Genomic DNA, 21,098 nt, shown 5'->3' with positions numbered 1-21,098 from the left:
TTGTTGAATTTGAGGGCACTTCTTAGGGATTCTAAGATATACATCATAGAAACAACCAAAAATTTGCTTTAAGCCTGGTATGCACCTTTAAGGAACCCGCGACACATAAAAATGCATTGTCATATTCGCTAACGAAAATTCCGTGATGCGTTGTTATCGATTGTTTACATTTTGCTCTCATAAAAACTACATGACAAAACTGTGTTATTGGCATACAAACGTAATTCCGCTAGAAATGCATACCGACCTTTACCATATAAAAATTGGCGCTACAATCAAAAGGTAAGTACTATGTTTGCTTTTCGCGTTGAAATGTTCGTGGTTACTTTATTAAAACATTCCAATATAAAGCAGATAAATTGACTCAATTGATGCGATGTTTCTTGTTTTTCTAGATTTCGACAAGACTTTAAAGGAATAAGTTTGTTTTCATTTATAATTTCGATTATTTAAGGAAAAGTAATCGCGAAAATAAAGTGAGTTTCAACTCGAAAACCGAACATAGTACCCACCTAAAGGCTGCAAATTAACATACATATACAATAATCGATAATAACGCTCTTATTTCATGGGGGTAGAAGAATTTCTATGTACGTACCGGCTTGAAAATGTCTCATCAGCTGTTCAGGTACTGCAATCTCGTATAAAAATCGCTCCACGATTTCAGTGTTGTTAAGTGGTAATAAAATTGCTGTTTCTCTGAATTTTATTGAAGAAAATATTTTTTCTTTTCTTTGCTGATGGATAAAAACCCTTAAAATGAAGGTAATTTGTAGTTAAATATGTATTTGAAACGTGTTAATTGTTATTGTGTACTAATGTTTTTCAGCGCATTAGTGAAAAAAAGTTGGAAGCCTTCAACGTTGGCCAAATGTCCAAACGTCAAATGTCCAAGAAGGAAATCGAGGAGCAAAAGAAGAAAGATGATGAAGAGGCTGCTGCTCATGTAAAAAAATTTGTTTATTTATTCATATGGTTAGTCCATTATTGAATTTCTCTTCTATCATCAGGTGTTTAAAGAATTTGTGGAGACGTTTCAAGAAGCTCCCTCAGCCTCCTCTAAGGTTTGGGTAAAAGCCGGTACATACGATGCTGGTTCGCGAAGTAAGTTTAAAATAAAGTACCTTTGTATCATTATGGATATACTACAAGTTATTTCTACAGGGGAAGACAACCGCGAAAAAGGAAAGCTATATAAGCCCTCATCCAAAGTCGAAGAAAAGTCGGCTGCTGAAAAAGCTCAGGAATATGCCAAATTTTTGGCATCTGATTTGAAAAAAGATTCAATGTCCTTGAAAAAGAAGAGTCAAGAAAAGAAAAAGAGTAATTTGGAATTATTCAAAGAAGAACTACGTCAGATCCAGGAGGAACGTGAAGAACGACACAAGTTTAAACATATGGCTCAGTCCAATATATTACAAGTGAGGGACCAAAAAGATCACATAGTAGAAAATGAAGTGGTTGAACGCTCAGGATCGCACGACACAGGAGATCCGAATACAACAAACTTGTACTTGGGAAACTTGTGTCCAAAGGTAATGAACGTGGTATTACATGTTGAGGAGAATTACAAACCATTTGTTTTTTCCAACAGCTCTCAGAACAGCAACTGATGGAAATATTTGGTCGTTATGGCCCCTTGGCCAGTATCAAAATCATGTGGCCTAGATCAGAGGAAGAAAAATCAAGAGGACGTAATTGTGGTTTCGTGGCCTATATGAGTCGCAAAGATGCCGAACGAGCTCTAAGGACACTCAATGGACGTTTTATAATGGGTTATGAAATGCGTCTTGGTTGGGGCAAGGCGGTGCCAATATTAAATCACCCCATTTTCATTCCACCTACATTATTAGAACTCATCATGCCACCGCCACCTTCGGGTTTGCCTTTCAATGCCCAACCTCCACCAAATGAACGGCAGAATTTACCCTCCAAAAATTATAAAGAATATACAACCGAGGAGGAAAAGGAAAATATGGAAAATGTAAGAATATCAATATTTAGTTTGGAATTGTCAACATTTGTAATATCTTCTCTTACTGTATCAATAGATTCTCCAGAAATCTGTAGTCAAGGTTATAATACCAACGGAAAAGTACGTAATGACAACAAAAAATCAGAACACAAATATATTTACTGTTTTTTGTCTTTCTACAGGACTGCTTTGCACATTATCCATCGTATGATTGAATTTGTGATACGTGAGGGTCCAATGTTTGAAGCTATGATAATGTGTCGAGAAATAGAGAACCCTGCGTTTTCATTTCTATTCGACAATGAAAGTCCAGCTCATATCTATTACCGATGGAAGCTATTTTCCATATTACAAGGCGACAGTACTAGCGAATGGAATGAAAAAGAATTTCGCATGTTTAAAGGTGGACCCATTTGGAAACCACCCCTTGTTAATTTCTATACTCAGGGTATGCCCGATGAGTTGGTGGTGGATCCTGATGTTCCTGAAGTTCATAAGGGAGCTCTTTCAACAGCGTAACTATCTACATATTCGATCACTACAAAGATCTATGATTTCATGAAATATTTTGTCTTTGTAGGCAACGTGATCGTCTGGAGGATTTAATTCATTATCTAACCCCTGAACGTTCACGCATTGGTGATGCTATGATATTTTGCATAGAACATGCAGATGCTGCTGAAGAAATTTCGGAATGTATTGCTGAATCACTGTCGAATCCATCAACATTAGCTTCAAGGAAAATCGCTCGTTTATATCTACTGTCAGATATTTTACATAATTGCACAGTATCGAAAGCTTCATTCTTTAGAAAATCGTAAGAATCTCCATATTCTTAATGCAAGCTATGTTAAAAAATTTATTTTATCGTTTTCTTTAGCATTGAAAAACATTTGCCCGAAATCTTTGAGAATTTGCATGCCTTTTGTAATGCAATTGAGAGTCGTCTTAAGGCCGAGGGTTTCAAGAATCGAGTATTGAATGTTTTAAAGGCATGGGATGATTGGGCTGTGTATTCCAAAGAATTCCTAATGCAATTGAGATGTACATTCCTAGGAAAACAGGTATTTTGTTATGGTATTTAGCTTTTTGCATATTAACGATTTTCATTTAGCTAATGCCTTCTGCACCATCCCCAATACCCGACGATATAAAAGAGACTGAAGAGGAAGATATTGATGGTGCTCCACTTTCGGGCGATGATAGGGATGACGAGGATTTAGACGGGGTACCATTGGACGGGGCTGCCCTTTTAAAGGGAGTTTTAATGCGGAATTTACCCGAAACCTCTCAAAAGAATACTCCCGTTCGTCGAAGTCAAGAAGTTAGCCGCGATGCAGATTATAATGATGACATTGATGGAATACCCAGTAACATTACCTACACAATACATATATAAATCAATTTATTTTACGATATTTTATACTTCATAGTGTATGACGATATTGATGGTATACCCTTGGAAAAAGATACATCCGATGATTTAACAACCACAGATGCAATGACCAGTAAATCGTCATCAAAAACTCCAGCGTTTATTCCTTCTAAATGGGAGACTGTAGATCCTGAACAAGTTGCAGAACAAGCTGTTACAACTTGTAAATGGGATTCATTGGATCCTCCCGATCCGCCCAAATATGATGTTGATGACATTGAACAGGACTTTGATGAAATCAAACGTACAAAATTACGAGAAGTTGAAATGAAGACAATGCAATATCAAGATTCTCTAGAAACGGGAGAAATTGAATTGAAATCAGGGTGGACTGTACCAGAACAGGTGGAACATTATCGTAAAAAATTATTGAAAAAGGTTAGTTTAAAATTCCAACGAACATTATTATTGTGACTTTTTTTTCTTTTTTTTTTTTTTGCCCATAGACTTCGGAATCTGTGGACTCCCCACTAAGTTATATGTATAGCAAAGAAGCAGCTAGCCCCGAAAGATCTCGTCATTATAGGCGATCACCATCTCCTACTCAACAACATTCACGTGGAAGCTCCCGTTCTAGTCCAGTACGTAGTAGCCGAAAGCGTTCTGTGTCACCATACAAGAGTAGTAGTCGCCGCGAAAAATCACCATCGACCAGTAGTCGTGACAGTAGTAAATATAGCAAACGTCATCGTTCACGCAGTTTGTCGCCACCATCACCACCCCATCCTCATCCTTTGGACAGAACTTATACATCAAAATCGTCTCGTTACGATAGTCCGCAATCATCATCCAGATCGAAAAGGTTAGTACTCTAAGTAAACTACATTAACCATGAGTCATTTGAATATACAAAAGTAATGTGCAACTTTCTTGTTAGTTTGAGTGTCATCGGTTCTAATCCCGGCACAGGAATTTATTCAATAGGGGATAAATCCCTCGGAACATTTCACTATGAATAACTTCTTTAAGTAGTTTCTTCTATTGCTAACTTCTTCGACATTTTATTTTCATAGACAATTTCGTCGAAATTTTATTTTCATTGAAAATTTCGTCGAATTTTATTTTAATAGAAAATTTTGTCGAAATTTTATCTTAATAAAAGATTTCGTTGAAATTTTATTTCTATAGAAAATTTTGTCGAAACATTTTTTTATAGAAAACTGACGAATTGTTATTTTTGTAGAAAATTTTGTCGAAATTTTATTTTTATAAAAAAAAAATTGTCGACATTTTCTTTTCTTTTCATTTTTGTAAAAATCGCATTTTATTTGTATAGAAAATTTTGTCGAAATTCCATTTTTATTGAAAATTTTGTCGAAATTCCATTTTTATAGAAAAATTTGTCAAAATTCTATTTTTATAGAAAACTTTATCGAAATTTCATTTTTATAGAAAATTTTGTTGAAATTTTACTTTTATAGAAAATTTTGTCGAAATTTTATTATTATAGAAAATTTTGTCGAAATTTTTATTATTACAGAAAATTTTGTCAAATTTTTTTTACAGATTTTTTTTTTTAAATTTTTATTTTTATAGAAAATTTTGTCGAAAATTTTATTATTATAGAAAATTTTGTCGAAATTTTATTTTTATAGCAAATTTTGTTGAAATTTTATTTTTATAAAAAATTTTGTCGAATTTTTATTTTAATAGAAAATTTTGTCAAAATTAAATTTTTATAGAAAATTTCGTCGAAATTGTATTTTTATAGAAAATTTTGTCGAAATTCCATTTTTATAGAAAATTTTGTCAAAATTCTATTTTTATAGAAAACTTTACGAAATTTCATTTTTATAGAAAATTTTGTTGAAATTTTACTTTTATAGAAAATTTTGTCGAAATTTTTATTATTACAGAAAATTTTGTCAAAATTTTATTTTTATAGAAAATTTTGTCGAAATTTTATTACAGAATTTTTTTAAAATTTTTATTTTTATAGAAAATTTTGTCGAAAATTTTATTATTATAGAAAATTTTGTCGAAATTTTATTTTTATAGCAAATTTTGTTGAAATTTTATTTTTATAAAAAATTTTGTCGAATTTTTATTTTTATAGAAAATTTTGTCAAATTTAAATTTTTATAGAAAATTTCGTCGAAATTTTATTTTTATAGAAAATTTTGTCGAAATTCCATTTTTATAGAAAATTTTGTCAAAATTCTATTTTTATAGAAAACTTTATCGAAATTTCATTTTTATAGAAAATTTTGTTGAAATTTTACTTTTATAGAGAATTTTGTCGAAATTTTATTATTATAGAAAATTTTGTAGAAATTTTTATTATTACAGAAAATTTTGTCAAAATTTTATTTTTATAGAAAATTTTTTCGAAATTAAATTTTTTAGAAAAATTCATCAATACACCTTCATAGAAAATTTGATCGAATTTTTATTTTTATAGAAAATTTTGTCGAAATTTTTTTAAAATTTTTATTTTTATAGAAAATTTTGTCGAAAATTTTATTATTATAGAAAATTTTGTCGAAATTTTATTTTTGTAGCAAATTTTGTTGAAATTTTATTTTTATAAAAAATTTTGTCGAATTTTTATAGAAAATTTTGTCAAAATTAAATTTTTATAGAAAATATAGTCAAAATTATATTTTTATAGAAAATTTTGTCGAAATTTCATTTTTATGGAAAATTTTGTCGAAATTTTATTTTTATAGAAAATTTCATCAAAAATACACTTTCATAGAAAATTTCATCGAATTTTTAGTTTTATAGGAAATTTTGTTGAAATTTCATTTTTATAGAACATTTCGTCGGAATTTAATTATTATGGAAAATTTTGTCGAAATTTAATTATAGAAAATTTCGTCGAATTTTTATTTTTATAGAATATTTTTATTTTTATAAAAAATTTCATCGAAGTTTTATTTTTATATAATATTTTGTCAAAATTTAATTTTTTTATTTGGGAAAAATTTAGCCAAATTTTTGTATTTGTTGAAATTTTTTTCAATATTTTTTATTTGTGGAAATTTTAGTCAACATTTTTTAATTTGTGGAAATTTTAGAAACAATTCTTGGATTTGTGAAATATATCGTCTAAATTTTGTTTTATAAATTTAATCGAATAATCGGTTGTTAATCTTAAGCTACCTCAAAATTCCCCTTTAAGACAATTTTTTATTCCTATGGATTTTTATGCCAAAAAATATTTCCAATTAACAAGAAAGCAGGGTCAAGTTCTATTGTAACATATTATAAAGAATGTCAGGAACGTAACTAATAAAATATGTTTTTGCATTTACAGATCGCCTTCTCCTTCTTATTCACGGTCATCTAAGCGTGATGATCGTGATTCCTACTCCAGCAGCTCATCACGCAGTGACAGGAAATCCACAAAGAGTAGATATTAGCATGACAGCATTTATATACAGACCATACATCAGTAAAGGACATAAAAGATTTGGAATTTTAATAATAAACTAGATTATTTCAATCTTACACAAAATGCATGATCAAATGAAGGAAATTTAATTGATGGCTTGTAAGTTTTTTTATGAAAATGTTGTTCAGTCAGATTTGGTATAAAAAAATAACAGAAAGGAATTTATTATGTTGACGATTTGTACAAACATTCCACGTAGATTCTCCGTCATGCAAATGTCATATTTCATCTACATATTGTTAATGTCTAATTCGTGTTTATACACCTCAATGATATCCTCGATGATTTCCCAATGTTTTTCTTTAGTTATATCCGATACAAAGGGCTATAAACAAAACATAAATGAATAAAAATGATTAGGTAGATAGCTTTATTGAACTTACTGTATACCACTGGGACTGATCATCGGATTCATCGGTTAGGGGAACTTGAACCCCATAGGTTTGCATTGCCAACGAAAGACAACATACAGCTATGTGAGTCGGTTTGTAATTCAAAATCCTGGGGCTATGATGAAAATCCTGTAGGTAAGAGGCAGCAGTTTTGGCAATTGGCATTGAAGACCAAACATTAGTGCCCAACCAGTCTTGTAAGGTCTTCATATAATAAAGTAAGAACTAGGAGGGACATAGGAAAAAAATAAAGCTATAAATGTTTAATATATTTTTTCTGGTATAAATTACCTTGTGCGGGTGTTCAATATTTAAATCAAACTTTAAAGTGCGTGCTATTAAGAGTTCAGCCTGTACGATAGCATCACGCATGGACCAATATTCGTCGCCCAATTCAAGTGGTGAAGAATCCCTATTTAGAGTTATGTGGGCTACATTTATAACATCACGAATTTTAACAGGGTCGTCTTTAATTTTTCCAGCTAGGTACAACGATGATGCCGCTATTAGCTGGAAAATGTAAAACCAAAAAAACTAATTAATAAAACATGTTTGTCTAAACATTATTTGAATTAAGCCATTCAGTATGGTGGAGTTTAGTAGCTATGTATGAAAATCCGGTTCCGCACATTAATCAAGTGGCCCGATCACACGTTTTCTCTCTAATTAACATGGGTTTGCTTATATCTAATGCCCACATACATACTGCATAAATGCAATCGCTGCACTTTTTCAAACTTTACGTATTTGAATTATGCAAATGGTATATGTGATAAAAGATTTTGCAAAATGGGAAGTCTAGTGTTTTCTCGAACAATATGTACATATACTATGTGGTTACTTACATATTCATCGTAGTCTGTGGATTCCATTTCCCTAAAGAAACGGTGATATATAATTGCAGCAGTAGACGATGTCAAAGGTTTAATTTGTAGTTTAATGGCACATTCAAAAAGAAATCTGGGAACAACACCTACTTTATCGACTTTTCTGAAAATCCCAATAAGAAAAATGAAAAATTTTGAAGAAATTGATATTAAATTCATTTACCTGTAGTCAGTGGGCTTATTCTTTTGAAGTTTATTTTCTTGCACTTTGCTTTGTAGCGATAAAACGTCCACGATGTTAGTCTTCATTTTGTAGGGTACAATTTGGTCGGTGTTTTCTTAAATAAATTAAATCAACATGTAATAGTGTAATGTAAATTTTCAGATAGTTCGTTCTGTTCATAATGTAATTTTATTCGTCCAACAATGTGGACTAATTTCACATGTTGGACCGATAAAATTACATTATGAACGACGAATTTAAAGTATGATCGAAAAACTATATCGTTTTCCAAAAATTGCTTCAGAAATAAACGAATTTCCTTTAATTGTTGCCAAAATCTGGTCGGATAATTTGGATATAAAAAAGTGCCTTTAACCGGTTTTCACTTACATTTCTCCTTTCTTTTTGTATGCAATTTGTTTACCTTGCGCTCAGCTCCAGTCAGACAAACGGGTCAGAATCTCAGAGAAATGATTTACATTATAAGTGCAATGGAAAACATTACTAACGCCGTTGCTTTTGAAAGCCAGAATCGGCTCTGTGAATATTAAGTGTTGCCAGAATATTTAAAAAATGCTTTCTTCAAAAGACATTTTTTGACATTTGAAATCTCTTTTTTGTGTTATTATCAAGTTAAAACACAAGATTTCCTCAAAAACAGTCAATTTTAGAGTGTGAACCCCCTAATTTGGAATATGCTCTGACTAAACATATTTTTTTCAATATATATGTAAAATTGTTGAAATAAATTTCATAGAAAAGAAAAAAAATAAAGGCTTTGAAGAACATAGGGATGTGAAGATGTTTCCCTTTTCGGTCGCGGTATTTATTTGAACGAACGTTGTGTAAATTTGAATTTATAGTAAATGGGAATTTCTAGTTTCCATACAACTGCCAAACTACATTACTACTGCCAAAATTACATTATGAACGAAACGAATATAATTATAGTATGATCGAAAAACTACATCGTTTTCCAAAAATTGCTTCAGAAATGAACGAATTTCCCTTAATTGTTGCCAAAATCTGGTCGGATTTGGATATAAAAAATTTGGATATAAAAAAGTGCCTTTAACCGGTTTTCACTTACATTTCTCCTTTCTTTTTGTATGCTCAGCTCCAGTCAGACAAACGGGTCAGAATCTCAGAGAAATGATTTACATTATAAGTGCAATGGAAAACATTACTAACGCCGTTGCTTTTGAAAGCCAGAATCGGCTCTGTGAATATTAAGTGTTGCCAGAATATTTAAAAAATGCTTTCTTCAAAAGACATTTTTTGACATTTGAAATCTCTTTTTTGTGTTATATGGTGTTCTCACCAAGCATGTTTTGGAGTTTGAGATGTTTTCCCTTTATAAGCACTTCAAAACGAGTCGTTTTCGCCACACTAAAAAACAAGTTTAAATCACAAGTTTTCCTCCAAAACACGTCAATTTTAGAATGTGAACCCACCTAATTTGGAATATACCCCGAATAACATACCCTATTCAAAATATATGTCCAAATATTGAAATAAGTTTCATAGAAAAAAAAGAATAAACGAAGACTTTTAAGAACATGGACATGTGAAAATAATATAAAACTTTTTTCCCTTTGCGCTCGCGGTAATTATTTGGACATAGGTTACATATATGTGAATTTCGAGTAAATGTGAATTTCTAGTTTCCATGGTAACTGTCAAACTAAAACATCTCAACCCGGTGTGAACGGTGAATTGTTTTGGAAAAACGAATGAGTAAAACGAGTCGGTGGGAACATAGCATTATTATCAAGTTAAAACACAAGATTTCCTCAAAAACAGTCAATTTTAGAGTGTGAACCCCCTAATTTGGAATATGCTCTGACTAAACATATTTTTTTCAATATATATGTAAAATTGTTGAAATAAATTTCATAGAAAAGAAAAAAAATAAAGGCTTTGAAGAACATAGGGATGTGAAGATGTTTCCCTTTTCGGTCGCGGTATTTATTTGAACAAACGTTGTGTAAATTTGAATTTATAGTAAATGGGAATTTCTAGTTTCCATACAACTGCCAAACTACATTACTACTGCCAAAATTACATTATGAACGAAACGAATATAATTATAGTATGATCGAAAAACTACATCGTTTTCCAAAAATTGCTTCAGAAATGAACGAATTTCCCTTAATTGTTGCCAAAATCTGGTCGGATTTGGATATAAAAAATTTGGATATAAAAAAGTGCCTTTAACCGGTTTTCACTTACATTTCTCCTTTCTTTTTGTATGCTCAGCTCCAGTCAGACAAACGGGTCAGAATCTCAGAGAAATGATTTACATTATAAGTGCAATGGAAAACATTACTAACGCCGTTGCTTTTGAAAGCCAGAATCGGCTCTGTGAATATTAAGTGTTGCCAGAATATTTAAAAAATGCTTTCTTCAAAAGACGTTTTTTGACATTTGAAATCTCTTTTTTGTGTTATTATCAAGTTAAAACACAAGATTTCCTCAAAAACAGTCAATTTTAGAGTGTGAACCCCCTAATTTGGAATATGCTCTGACTAAACATTTTTTTTCAATATATATGTAAAATTGTTGAAATAAATTACATAGAAAAGAAAAAAAATAAACAAAGGCTTTGAAGAACATAAGGATGTGAAGATGTTTCCCTTTTCGGTCGCGTTGTGTATATTTGAATTTATAGTAAATGGGAATTTCTAGTTTCCATACAACTGCCAAACTAAAAAATCTCAACACTGTGTTAACTGTTAAATGTTTTGGAAAAACGAATGAGGAAAACAAATCATGCGCCGTCCAGACTATAAGTTTATTTAGAATGTCTGTGTTTGTGATGTCTGTGTTTGTAAAGAATCTTACAGTGTGGCCGAACGCAAAGGATTGTTGGAGGTAAGTAAATGTGTTATCGATCCAATTAACAAGTTGCAGTATCGATTATGCCTTCGGACTTAACTTATAATGTAGTCAATATATGATATGTTCGACACGAGCACTGTCCAGATAAACATATGCTATGGTCATACCGGGCAAATATTTGACAGAAATTAAAAAAGAATCCGTCGCCACAGCGAAACCAGATAACATATTAAGCTCATATTGGATATATAACATCATGGAAGGATTATTTTCCAAAAACGGTATTCAGTTATTTAGAAACTGGTTCTGGAAAAATGATTGACACTCAGTTTGATCAAATATTTGCCTAGTGTGACCTTATGCGCTTTACAGACTATCAGTTATTCCAGACGACAGTGCTCGTGTCGAACATATCCCATATATTGTGCACATTATAAGTTAAGTCCGAAGGCATAATCGATACTGCTGCATGTTTATGGGATCGATAACACATTTACCGATTATTTAGTCATCGCCGACAAGTCGTATCGATCCGACACACTGTAAGATTCTTTACAAACACCGACATTCCGTCTGGAATAACTGACAGTCTGTAAAGCGCATTAGCCTTATAGTCTGCCAGGCGCATTATCGATACACAAACGGTGCGAACGACCCATAATAATAATTCATATTTTCAACGATATGGCAATAATCGAACAGGATGTTAATCTCTGCATAAGGAAGCGTTGTATTTTGCAAACACCTAATGTATATTACGGTACTTTCATCAACAGTGAACTATTGATTTTCACAATAACAACAACTGTGTTAAATAAGTGCAACCGTAAAATTTTCTCTTAGCATTTGCTTAGAAATAAAATACAAATAAAAGCAAAAAATACATTTATATAAAAATAACGAATCGTGTAAGTGGGTTTTAATTGTGTTTCCGCCTGTGTATGAAAATCAAACTCTTTTTTATTTAAATAATAAGCCAGTTTTCAATTGGAAAGGATAACAAAAGGGCACTTTAATAATTAATAAATATTAGCATGTAAATGCTGTGGCCGTGAACTTTAATGATAATATTCATATTTACAATAAATTTTCTTGATGGACAATAAAATCATGTCTTTTGCCAAAAATTATGAACGTAAGAGGGTGTAAAAATAAACTAATATGTATGAACATAATAATCACATACCAAAAGGCAACCAGAAACACACGGACACACACACATACTCGCACAAATACTTATACATATTTCTGTCTATCACGGAGGGATGGAAAAGTGAAATCTTTTGTTAACTTGACAAGTTGGCTTATTAGAAATGTGCTGAAATATAAAAAAGAGCTTTTATTTTGCAAAACTGTAAAATTCGATTTTGAAATCTATTAGTCTAGAAGGATATGAAAAAAATATATGTGACAAACTCTCAAATATTTTGTAGAAGCAAGGGTATGGTTACACTAGGAAAATATTTGAGCAAAATGAGTGTCAAATAATTTTCCAGGACTACATTCGAAACATCTGGATACTCTTAACATATCGTGAAGTTATATACTCAATATCAGCTGAAAATGTTTGCTTAGTGTTATCGTCCGGAAAGAATAAATTTTTTGCAATTTGGAACTACTATGGGGTTTTTAGTGGACCTATGAACATTCTTTCGATTCACCAGTTAACATAGTGAATTTGAAGCAGGAACTCGCTGCAATGATGTTTTATCCCGGAAGCTTAGTAGAAGTGTGCGCGTAACAGCAGCTTAGATGAATGGACTTAACCAGAGAGACTGAGTGAAAAACAAAATTTCTTCGTGACTAAAATTTCTTCAAAATCATGTCCACCAACAAACGCGCTTACAATTATGATGAATTATATTCAACCACGCTCTGGATTTTAACCCTATTCGTACCAAGCTACACATGTAATGTTAAGTACCACGCAGTGACTATAAGTCACTGGTGTTAAAAAACGGGAAATTCTGAAAACTTTCTAATGCACCGTGTAAAAATTGAGAGATCTAATCATATCTAATAATATTAAAGTAAATATAATAATATATGCTAAGATATGGTTTTAGATATAAACACTAAAAAAAAAGTGAACTCACTATTTCACTAAAGCCAATTTAACTATATTTTAGTTCATGAAATTATTATATTTGGAGAAAGTTTCATTTACTCTAATAATTTTTTGCGTACGTTAGTTAAATGAACTAAAAGACGGGAAAAAATTATACACAAATGAAGTAAAAAGTTTTACGAAATTCGTACTTCTCACAAAATAGTTCATTATTTCTTTAAATTTGTAAATTTTACTACAACAGCGTCCATCATGAACTTCGTATGTCACTAAAGACATTCTTGCAATTTTGAACTCCATTTTTTTCCTTCAAACTACAAAATTTTCTTTAAAAAGTGAAAAAAAGTATTTATGTCTAATAAATTTTCTTGAATTTGTCGAAAAATATTTACTTATTTTTGTGCTATCGGCGTGATGCCAGCGCTTGTAATACTGTTTAGTTAAAAATTTCTAAAGCTATTCAAAATTTTCTAAAATTAATCAAAAGTTTTCTTCCTGGTGGGTTCACTGTTTTTTCAGTGAATAAATCTACGGAGATATGTTATGTATAATGTTTTATATGATTAGATCTGATTCAAGATCTCATTATAACATATATGTTGTTAACCAATTATATTAGTCATATCTGGTAAGATCTAATTGTATATCTTCATATATGACATCATATCTAATACTATATACTACACTGAAAAAACAGTGAACCCACCAGGAAGAAAACTTTTGGTTAATTTTAGAAATTTTTAAATATTTTTGCAAACGCTGAAATCATGCCGATATCACAAAAATAAGTAAATATTTTTCGAAAATTCAAGAAAATTTATTAAACATAATTATTTTTTTTTTCACTTGTTAAAGAAAATTTTTGTAGTTTGAAGGAAAAAAATGAAGTTCAAAATTGTAAGAATGTCTTTAGTGAAATACGAAGTTCATGATGGACGCATTTGTAGTGAAATTTACAAATTTAAAGAAATAACTATTTGCTGAGAAATACGAATTTAGTAAATCTCTATGCTTAATTTGTATATTTTTTCCCCGTTTTTTAGTTCATTTAACTAACGTACGCAAAAAATTATTAGAGTAAAGGAAACTTTCTCCAAACATAATAATTCCATGAACTAAAATAAAATTAAATTAGCTTTAGTGAAATAGAGAGTTCACTTTTTTTGAGTGTATTTATAGCTCCATATCTAGTTATATATATCGCAATTAAATCGTGAACCTCTACTGTAACCATGGTTGCCACAGTTGGTAGGATTCTACCAAAAATTGTAGCTTTTTTACTGTTCGGTAGAATTCTTGAAGTTTTGGTAGATTTTGCAAAATATTTCTCTCCATCTAAGAGGTGCTTCAATTCCTATAGAAATAAAATTTTATATAGAAATAAAATTTTCACAAATTTTTTATAGAAATAAAATTTTAACAAAATTTTCTATAGAAATAATAGTTTGACAAAATTTTTTTATAGAAATAAAATTTTGACAAAATTTTCTATAGAAATAAACTTTGTCTGATTATTATTTTTTTTATAAAATTTTGACAAAAATTTAAATAAATTATTTTCTACAGTCATATTGCAACAATACAAAGTATAGATTTACACCCTCAACAAAATCGCTTCTGTAACATATATCCCAAACACATTTTGCTTCAAGCATATATATTTTCAGAATTGGTGCAAACAAAATATTGTTTGTATTGTTTAAACATATTATTTTTCACCTGGTAGAAAAAAAATTAATAAAATTTTCTTTGTGTGGATATATTTTTAAAGCGCCAATTTGTTACTTCCATAATTTTACTTGCAGCATACTCTCTAGGTCGCTCTTTCTAAACACATATATGTTTATAGGCTATTTCTAAATTAATATATGTTTGCATCTAAGCATATTCTATTTACAAACACTTTATGTCCCAAACATAATATGTTGTAACATATCAGCATATATGTTCCAAACATGTTATGCTAGTTTATGAACATTATATGCTTGCACTTAAAAATATTGTGTTAAACAATTTGAGTTCCAAACATATAATATTTACACCCAAACATATGAAAAACAGTCTTTTTCGTCCGTGTACCTACCACAAAATTTAATGTTTATATCAACCCGATCAAAAACACGTCTAAACTGTACAATCGCTAAAAAAAAATTAAATGTTTGTCTTCTATTGAGTCTTTGTTTGTCGACTTTATATCTGTTGCTAATTGCATTATCGTTAGTTGATTTTCTGCTTTCAGCAAAATGTTGTTTTATAGGCAAATATAAAATGCTTGCCGAAATCAAATACATAATCTCCGAGAAAATCACATGGTTGTGACAAACATGTAACAAGCTCCCCATCCTAAAATAACATTCTGCTCTTGATCATAAAAACTCACTGTGCAAAATATGCCATCTTTAAACATAAACACTGTACGGTAAAAGAAAAAGAAATTTTCACGGTTTTGTGGGCTTTCCAAATTACCTCAACCTCTGCTAGACGTTTACGTTCATAATGATCACGAAAGGCAAGGAGAGATATATGGTTTGTTGTTGCATTTTCTGCTTATGCCAAATTGAAAACCAAAAAAAAAATAACAAATGAACAAATGGATGGGACGGACGAATGGTATTGGATGGACAGATTTGCTGTTTCGACAGTGTACACTCAAGAGATGATTGTAGTTGCTAAAATTCGCTTGCCTTGGCCACTTCGAACGGTTTTTTGAAATGCAAAAATATATTTTGCGTAAGAATTTCGTTTCAAAAAGAATTTTGATTAAAAAAAAAAACTAATAAAAATAGAAACATCTAATTGATTTACATACAAAAAAAAAATATTATTAATATTGAAAATAAGAAAATAATTAATATTGAAAACACGAATGTTCGTTCATGTAAAAGAATATACATACATATATACATATGTTAAATCTATAGTGTACAAGAAACAACAAAATATCGATAATTACATGCTTATGCATTGACAATGTGATCAATATCAAATCAATTGAAAAAAAAAAAATATTAAATTCAAAAATTATTATTTATTTATTTGTTCCTACGAAGAACATAGCTAAAAATAAATTCATACGGGACATCTATCTCATCTATTTATGTAATAATATTTTTCTGTATTGAATGTGCTCCTAAAAAGTTTCGTATATGTACTACATATGAATATGTGTATAAACAAACAAATCTACACATAGTATATTTGTGAATATATATATAAAATTATAAATTAATTTTTCTAATGTATATTTGTGCGTTTTGAAAAGAAATTTCGCTTTAAAACAAAAAATTAAACGTTTGCCGGCAAAGTTTCTTGTCTACAAGAATTTTCCTCAAATTATTTTTATACTTAAATATTAAACCCTACTAAATTCATTATGTTCGTGTATCTTTATGTGTCATTCAAATTGTTGCTCCGCTACTTTTAATAATAAAAAAAAGAGATAGTGTAAATTTTTTACGTTGTAACCATTCCTATGGCATCCTAATTACATGACCATGTTTTAAATTACCCGCCAAAGTCTAGCCATAATACATCTGTCACAAACATCTCAAATCGAAAAATGGATACAGTGGAAAAAACCAAGGAATTTGAATAAAAAAAATCATTCTCGTACAAAAAAAAATGACATGAGAAAGAAACAACAATTTTGATCTCGTTAAGTGTTTAGCCCCAAAAAACAAGAAGGGATAATTGTGTCGTCGCGTTTAAATGTACTATAAGCCTACCGGATTTTTATAAAAATACCGAAAATAATGTCGGATAAATTTGGTATTGTGTGAAAATTTTAAGATATTTATAATGAAAGAATATTTAAATATTTGTGCAATAAATTGTGAAATATATGTCTTCAAAGCATGTTTTAAAAGAAAATAATATTTAAATTTTATATATTAACAAGTATATACGGCCGTAAGTTCGGCCAGGCCAAATCTTATGTACCCTCCACCATGGATTGAGTAGAAACTTCTACGAAAGACTGTCATCCACAAATTTCAACTCACTCGGATGAAATTTGTTCCTCCAAGAGTCTCCAAAACCAAATCTCGGGATCGGTTTATATGGGGGCTATAAATGATTATGGACTGATATGGACCACTTTTGGCATGGTTGTTAAATATCATATTCTACCACCACGTACCAAATTTCAACCAGATTGGATGAATTTTGCTTCTCCAAAAGGCACCGGAGGTCAAATCTGGCGATCGGTTCATATGGGAGCTATATATAATTATGGACCGATGTGGACAATTTTTGCATGGTTGCTAGAGACCATATACTAACACCATGTACCAAATTTCAGCCGAATCGGATGAAATTTGCTTCTCTTAGAGGCCTCGAAAGCCAAATTTGGGGGTCCGTTTATATGGGAGCTATATGTAAAAGTGGACCGATATGACCCATTTACAATACCATCCGACCTACATCAATAACAACTACTTGTGCCAAGTTTCAAGTCGACAGCTTGTTTCGTTCGGAAGTTAGTGTGATTTCAACAGACGGACGGACGGACGGAGGTACGGTCGGACATGCTCAGATCGATTCAGAATTTCACCACGACCCAGAATATATATACTTTATGGGGTCTTAGATCAATATTTCGATGTGTTACAAACGGAATGACAAAGTTAATATACCCCCCATCCTATGGTGAAGGGTATAAAAATATTATATTTAACAACTAGTGAAAACTAATTAAGCGATGAATTTTATTAATTAATCAAAAATTTTGAAAGTTGCCCCAAAAACATTATCAGCATTTTCATTATTCAATGACCTTCCATGATCAAACAAACATTTAAATTATAAACTTCCGGAGGTCAAAAAAAAATATATATTGCACTGGCGGGACCAGAACTTTGACCCCTATATATTCATAATAATAAAAAGAAAAATTCATTAGCCCGAGCTGTTTTTGTTTTATAAATCTATTATTATTTTTAATTATATTAAATATTTTAGCAAATCAAATAATTGGTTAAACACAAGAAATACATTTTTAGCTATGTGGAAATTCATGTGACTTCTTAAAATTAGTGAAAAAAGTATAGGGAGCGAAAATACAAAATGTGAGATTTTTTCAAATCTTTGAGAATTTATTGTTAAAAAAATTTTAGCAGACTGATCAATCGGAGTATTGTCCATCGCAAGCCATAACTTTTCCCCATCTTTCTGGCAACATGTACTCAAAAGAAGTGAACCTACCACAGTGTTGCCACGTTGGGGGTTTCTACTAGAGGTGTGCACGTGACACGAAATTGTCGTGACTCACTAAAATTTTCGTGACTCACGCGTGCGTCGTGAGTCACGCTGACGGCGTGAGTGTGTGTGATTAACCAAACAAATGTCGTGCGTGAGCGTGAGTCACGAAACTAATATATTTCCGAGTGTACGTGAGTAACGAATTTCGGAAAAACACGCTCACGAAAATAATCCCGCTTACGAACATAAAATGCTTACGAGTTGAATTCATTTACAATTTTAGTGACATCCTAGGTGGTAAGAGTTTTATAACGCACTCGATTTTAACCATACTCATGTTTTCAGTTAGGTTCTATATGTAAATCACTCATAAAATTATTCGTGAGTCACGAGGTTTTTCATGAGTCACGACATTTTTCGTGAGTCGCGACATTAAAAAGATTTTCGTGATGCGTGAGTGTGGGTGACTACAAATTTTCTTTTCGTAAGCGTGCGTGAGTCCTACCAAAAAATATCGTGCGTGAGTGTTCGTGAATAAGATTTCTCTGTCGTGAGTGTGCGTGAGCAAAATATTACTCACGTACACACCTCTAGTTTCTACCCCCACCTACCTTATTTAAGATTTTTTTACGTTTGGTCTAAGTGGACACAAATCCGCTTAGCACAGATTCGTGTCATACTCCATAACCTAACCTAACCTAACCTACGTTTGGGAGATTTTCAGGGGGTACATTTACTTGGTCGGATTTTTTGGGGGAAAAAAATATCTTACAACTAGAAGTGGAATAATTGTCGACCTAAATCGGAACAATTCTGGCATGAATTTGAAAAAAAATATGAGGGAGGTCAAACCAACGTCCTAAATATAAGCAAGTATGCATTAGCATTACTTTCGACACCCTTTTCGAAAGCTTCTGTAACACCTGACAGCATCCTAATCCCTACTCCCTTTTTCATTACGTTAGCTAACGAACTTTTAAACCGTACGATGGACATATATACACCCAGAGAAGGAATATGATACCCTCAAAAATGTTTTAATAGAATAATGCTATTTTTAGACGGGGAACGTATAACTTGTTTGTCGCAAGCATGTTATTTTTTTGACTCAGATTCTTAAGTTAAAGTTAACCGAAGAGAAAATATTTGCAATTAATTTGACTTTAAATAACCACGCAAAAATTGTTCTCCTTTATAAACCGATCTGCAAATTTGACCTTCGGAACCTTTTGGAGGAGTAAATTTCATCCGATCCGGTTGAAATTTCGTACGTGATGGTAGTATATGCCCTGTAACATCCAAAAAAAAATATAGGTCCATAGTTATATATTCACACCATATGAACCGATCCCCAGATTTGCCTTACGGAGCCTCTTGGAAGAGCAAATTTCGCAAAAATTGTTCCAAATCGATCTCCCCTATAAACCGATCTGCAAATTTGACCTTCGGAACCTTTTGGAGGATTAAATTTCATCCGATCCGGTTGAAATTCCGTACGTGATGGTAGTATATGCCCTGTAACATCCATGAAAAAAATAGTCCATATCGGTCCATAATTATATATTCACTCCATATGAACCGATCCCCAGATTTGCCTTACGGAGCTTCTTGGAAGAGCAAATTTCATCGGATCCGGTTGAAATTAGGTACGTGATGTTAGTATATGCCCACTAACAACCGTGCCAAAATTTGTCGATATCGGTTCATAATTATATATAGCTCCCATATAAAGCGACCCCCCAAAATTTAACTTCGGAATAAAGAACTTTCATATGATCCGTTTGAAATTTGGTCCTCTGATTACCATGCGAAAATTGGTTCATAATTATTTATAGACTCCTCTATGTAAGATGATCAAGAACTTAGGGATCTATAAATCGAAATTCGATTATTCGAATTTTGGCACAAAAATCTAGAAAAATTGAAATCGATTATTAATCTAAAAATAATCGCAAAATCGTTTTTAGAATTTCAACTATTTCTTAATTTTGACTATCAAAAATCGATTTTAATGTTTTGTGTTTTCATAATCATTGGTTTGGTGGGGAATAGGGATCTATACATCGAATAATCGATTATGGTTCATATCGGTTCATAATTATTTATAGACTTCTCTATGTAAATGATCAAGAACTTAGGGATCTATATATCAAAAATCGAATAATCCATTATTCGAATTTTGGCACAAAAATCTAGAAAAATCGATTATTAATCTACAAATAATCGCAAAATCGTTTCTAGAATTTCAACTATTTCTTAATTTTGATTTTAATGTTTTGTATTTTCATAATCATTGGTTTGGTGGGGAATAGGGATCTATAAATCGAATAATCGATTATGGTTCATAATTATTTATAGACTTCTTTATGTAAAATGATCAAAAATCTAGAAAAATCGAAATCGATTATTAATCTACAAATAATCACAAAATCGTTTTTAGAATTTCAACTATTTCTTAATTTTGACTATCAAAAAATCCATTTTAATGTTTTGTGTTTTCATAATCATTAGTTTGGTTTGCGAATAGGGATCTATAAATCGAATAATCGATTATTCGAATTTTGTCATAAAAATCTAGAAAAATCGAAATCAATTATTAATCCAAAAATAATTGCAAAATCGATTTTAGATTTTCAACTATTTCTTAATTTTGACTAACAAAAATCGACTTAATGTTTTGTTTTTCATATTCATTGGTTTGGTGGGGAAAAGCTCACATATTTATTGATTTTTTATTTATA

General features: G+C 31.1%; 3 protein-coding genes across 17 annotated transcripts in view; 2 read left to right on the top strand and 1 right to left on the bottom strand.

The window, feature by feature from the left end:
* The first annotated feature begins 640 nt into the window (after window positions 1–640).
* LOC142237902 (U2 snRNP-associated SURP motif-containing protein) lies at window positions 641–6,896 on the top strand. The gene is made up of 13 exons (XM_075309358.1): window positions 641–765; window positions 830–946; window positions 1,011–1,104; window positions 1,165–1,535; window positions 1,595–1,984; window positions 2,052–2,095; window positions 2,158–2,490; window positions 2,556–2,792; window positions 2,856–3,039; window positions 3,090–3,345; window positions 3,409–3,788; window positions 3,857–4,212; window positions 6,670–6,896. The coding sequence occupies exons 1-13, from the start codon at window positions 760–762 to the stop codon at window positions 6,773–6,775; spliced, it is 2,874 nt and encodes a 957-aa protein (XP_075165473.1). The 5' UTR covers window positions 641–759; the 3' UTR covers window positions 6,776–6,896.
* On the bottom strand, window positions 6,825–9,434 carry koko (cyclin Q). Of its 3 annotated transcripts, none has more exons than XM_075309360.1 (6): window positions 9,340–9,434; window positions 8,250–8,364; window positions 8,045–8,189; window positions 7,491–7,709; window positions 7,191–7,424; window positions 6,825–7,132 (listed from the first exon to the last, which is right to left on the bottom strand). In XM_075309360.1, the coding sequence occupies exons 2-6, from the start codon at window positions 8,333–8,335 to the stop codon at window positions 7,037–7,039; spliced, it is 780 nt and encodes a 259-aa protein (XP_075165475.1). In that variant the 5' UTR covers window positions 8,336–8,364; window positions 9,340–9,434; the 3' UTR covers window positions 6,825–7,036. The 3 variants fall into 3 exon arrangements, with proteins under 3 accessions (XP_075165475.1, XP_075165474.1, XP_075165476.1); XM_075309359.1 differs by lacking the exon at window positions 9,340–9,434 and adding an exon at window positions 8,640–8,796; XM_075309361.1 differs by lacking the exon at window positions 9,340–9,434 and adding an exon at window positions 8,674–8,695.
* Window positions 9,435–11,845: 2,411 nt separating this feature from the next.
* Window positions 11,846–21,098, top strand: part of RIC-3 (RIC3 acetylcholine receptor chaperone) — a 46,580-nt gene continuing 37,327 nt past the window's right edge. For 11 of the 13 annotated variants that reach the window (XR_012722616.1, XR_012722615.1, XR_012722617.1 and 8 more), the window contains exon 1: window positions 15,802–15,888. The gene's annotated coding sequence lies outside the window, so the exon portion shown is untranslated. Of the gene's footprint in view, window positions 11,999–15,801; window positions 15,889–16,907; window positions 16,927–21,098 lie in introns of those variants that run through there. The other 2 variants (XM_075309517.1, XM_075309518.1) reach the window with 2 other exon arrangements.

The sequence above is a fragment of the Haematobia irritans genome, chromosome 5 (assembly GCF_050003625.1).
Source record: "Haematobia irritans isolate KBUSLIRL chromosome 5, ASM5000362v1, whole genome shotgun sequence".
Classification (NCBI taxonomy): domain Eukaryota; kingdom Metazoa; phylum Arthropoda; class Insecta; order Diptera; family Muscidae; genus Haematobia; species Haematobia irritans.
Note: the sequence above shows the minus strand (reverse complement) of the source record. Positions and strands in the feature narration are given on the sequence as shown.

Coding starts and splice junctions, on each gene's coding strand:
- LOC142237902 (XM_075309358.1), top strand. Junction 947..1,010: donor ATGAAGAGGCTGCTGCTCAT/GTAAAAAAATTT, acceptor TTCTATCATCAG/GTGTTTAAAGAATTTGTGGA. Junction 3,346..3,408: donor TGACATTGATGGAATACCCA/GTAACATTACCT, acceptor TATACTTCATAG/TGTATGACGATATTGATGGT.
- koko (XM_075309360.1), bottom strand. CDS start 8,335: ATGAAGACTAACATCGTGGACGTTTTATCGCTACAAAGCAAAGTGCAA. Junction 8,190..8,249: donor AATAAGCCCACTGACTACAG/GTAAATGAATTT, acceptor TGGGATTTTCAG/AAAAGTCGATAAAGTAGGTG. Junction 7,425..7,490: donor ATATTGAACACCCGCACAAG/GTAATTTATACC, acceptor TGTCCCTCCTAG/TTCTTACTTTATTATATGAA.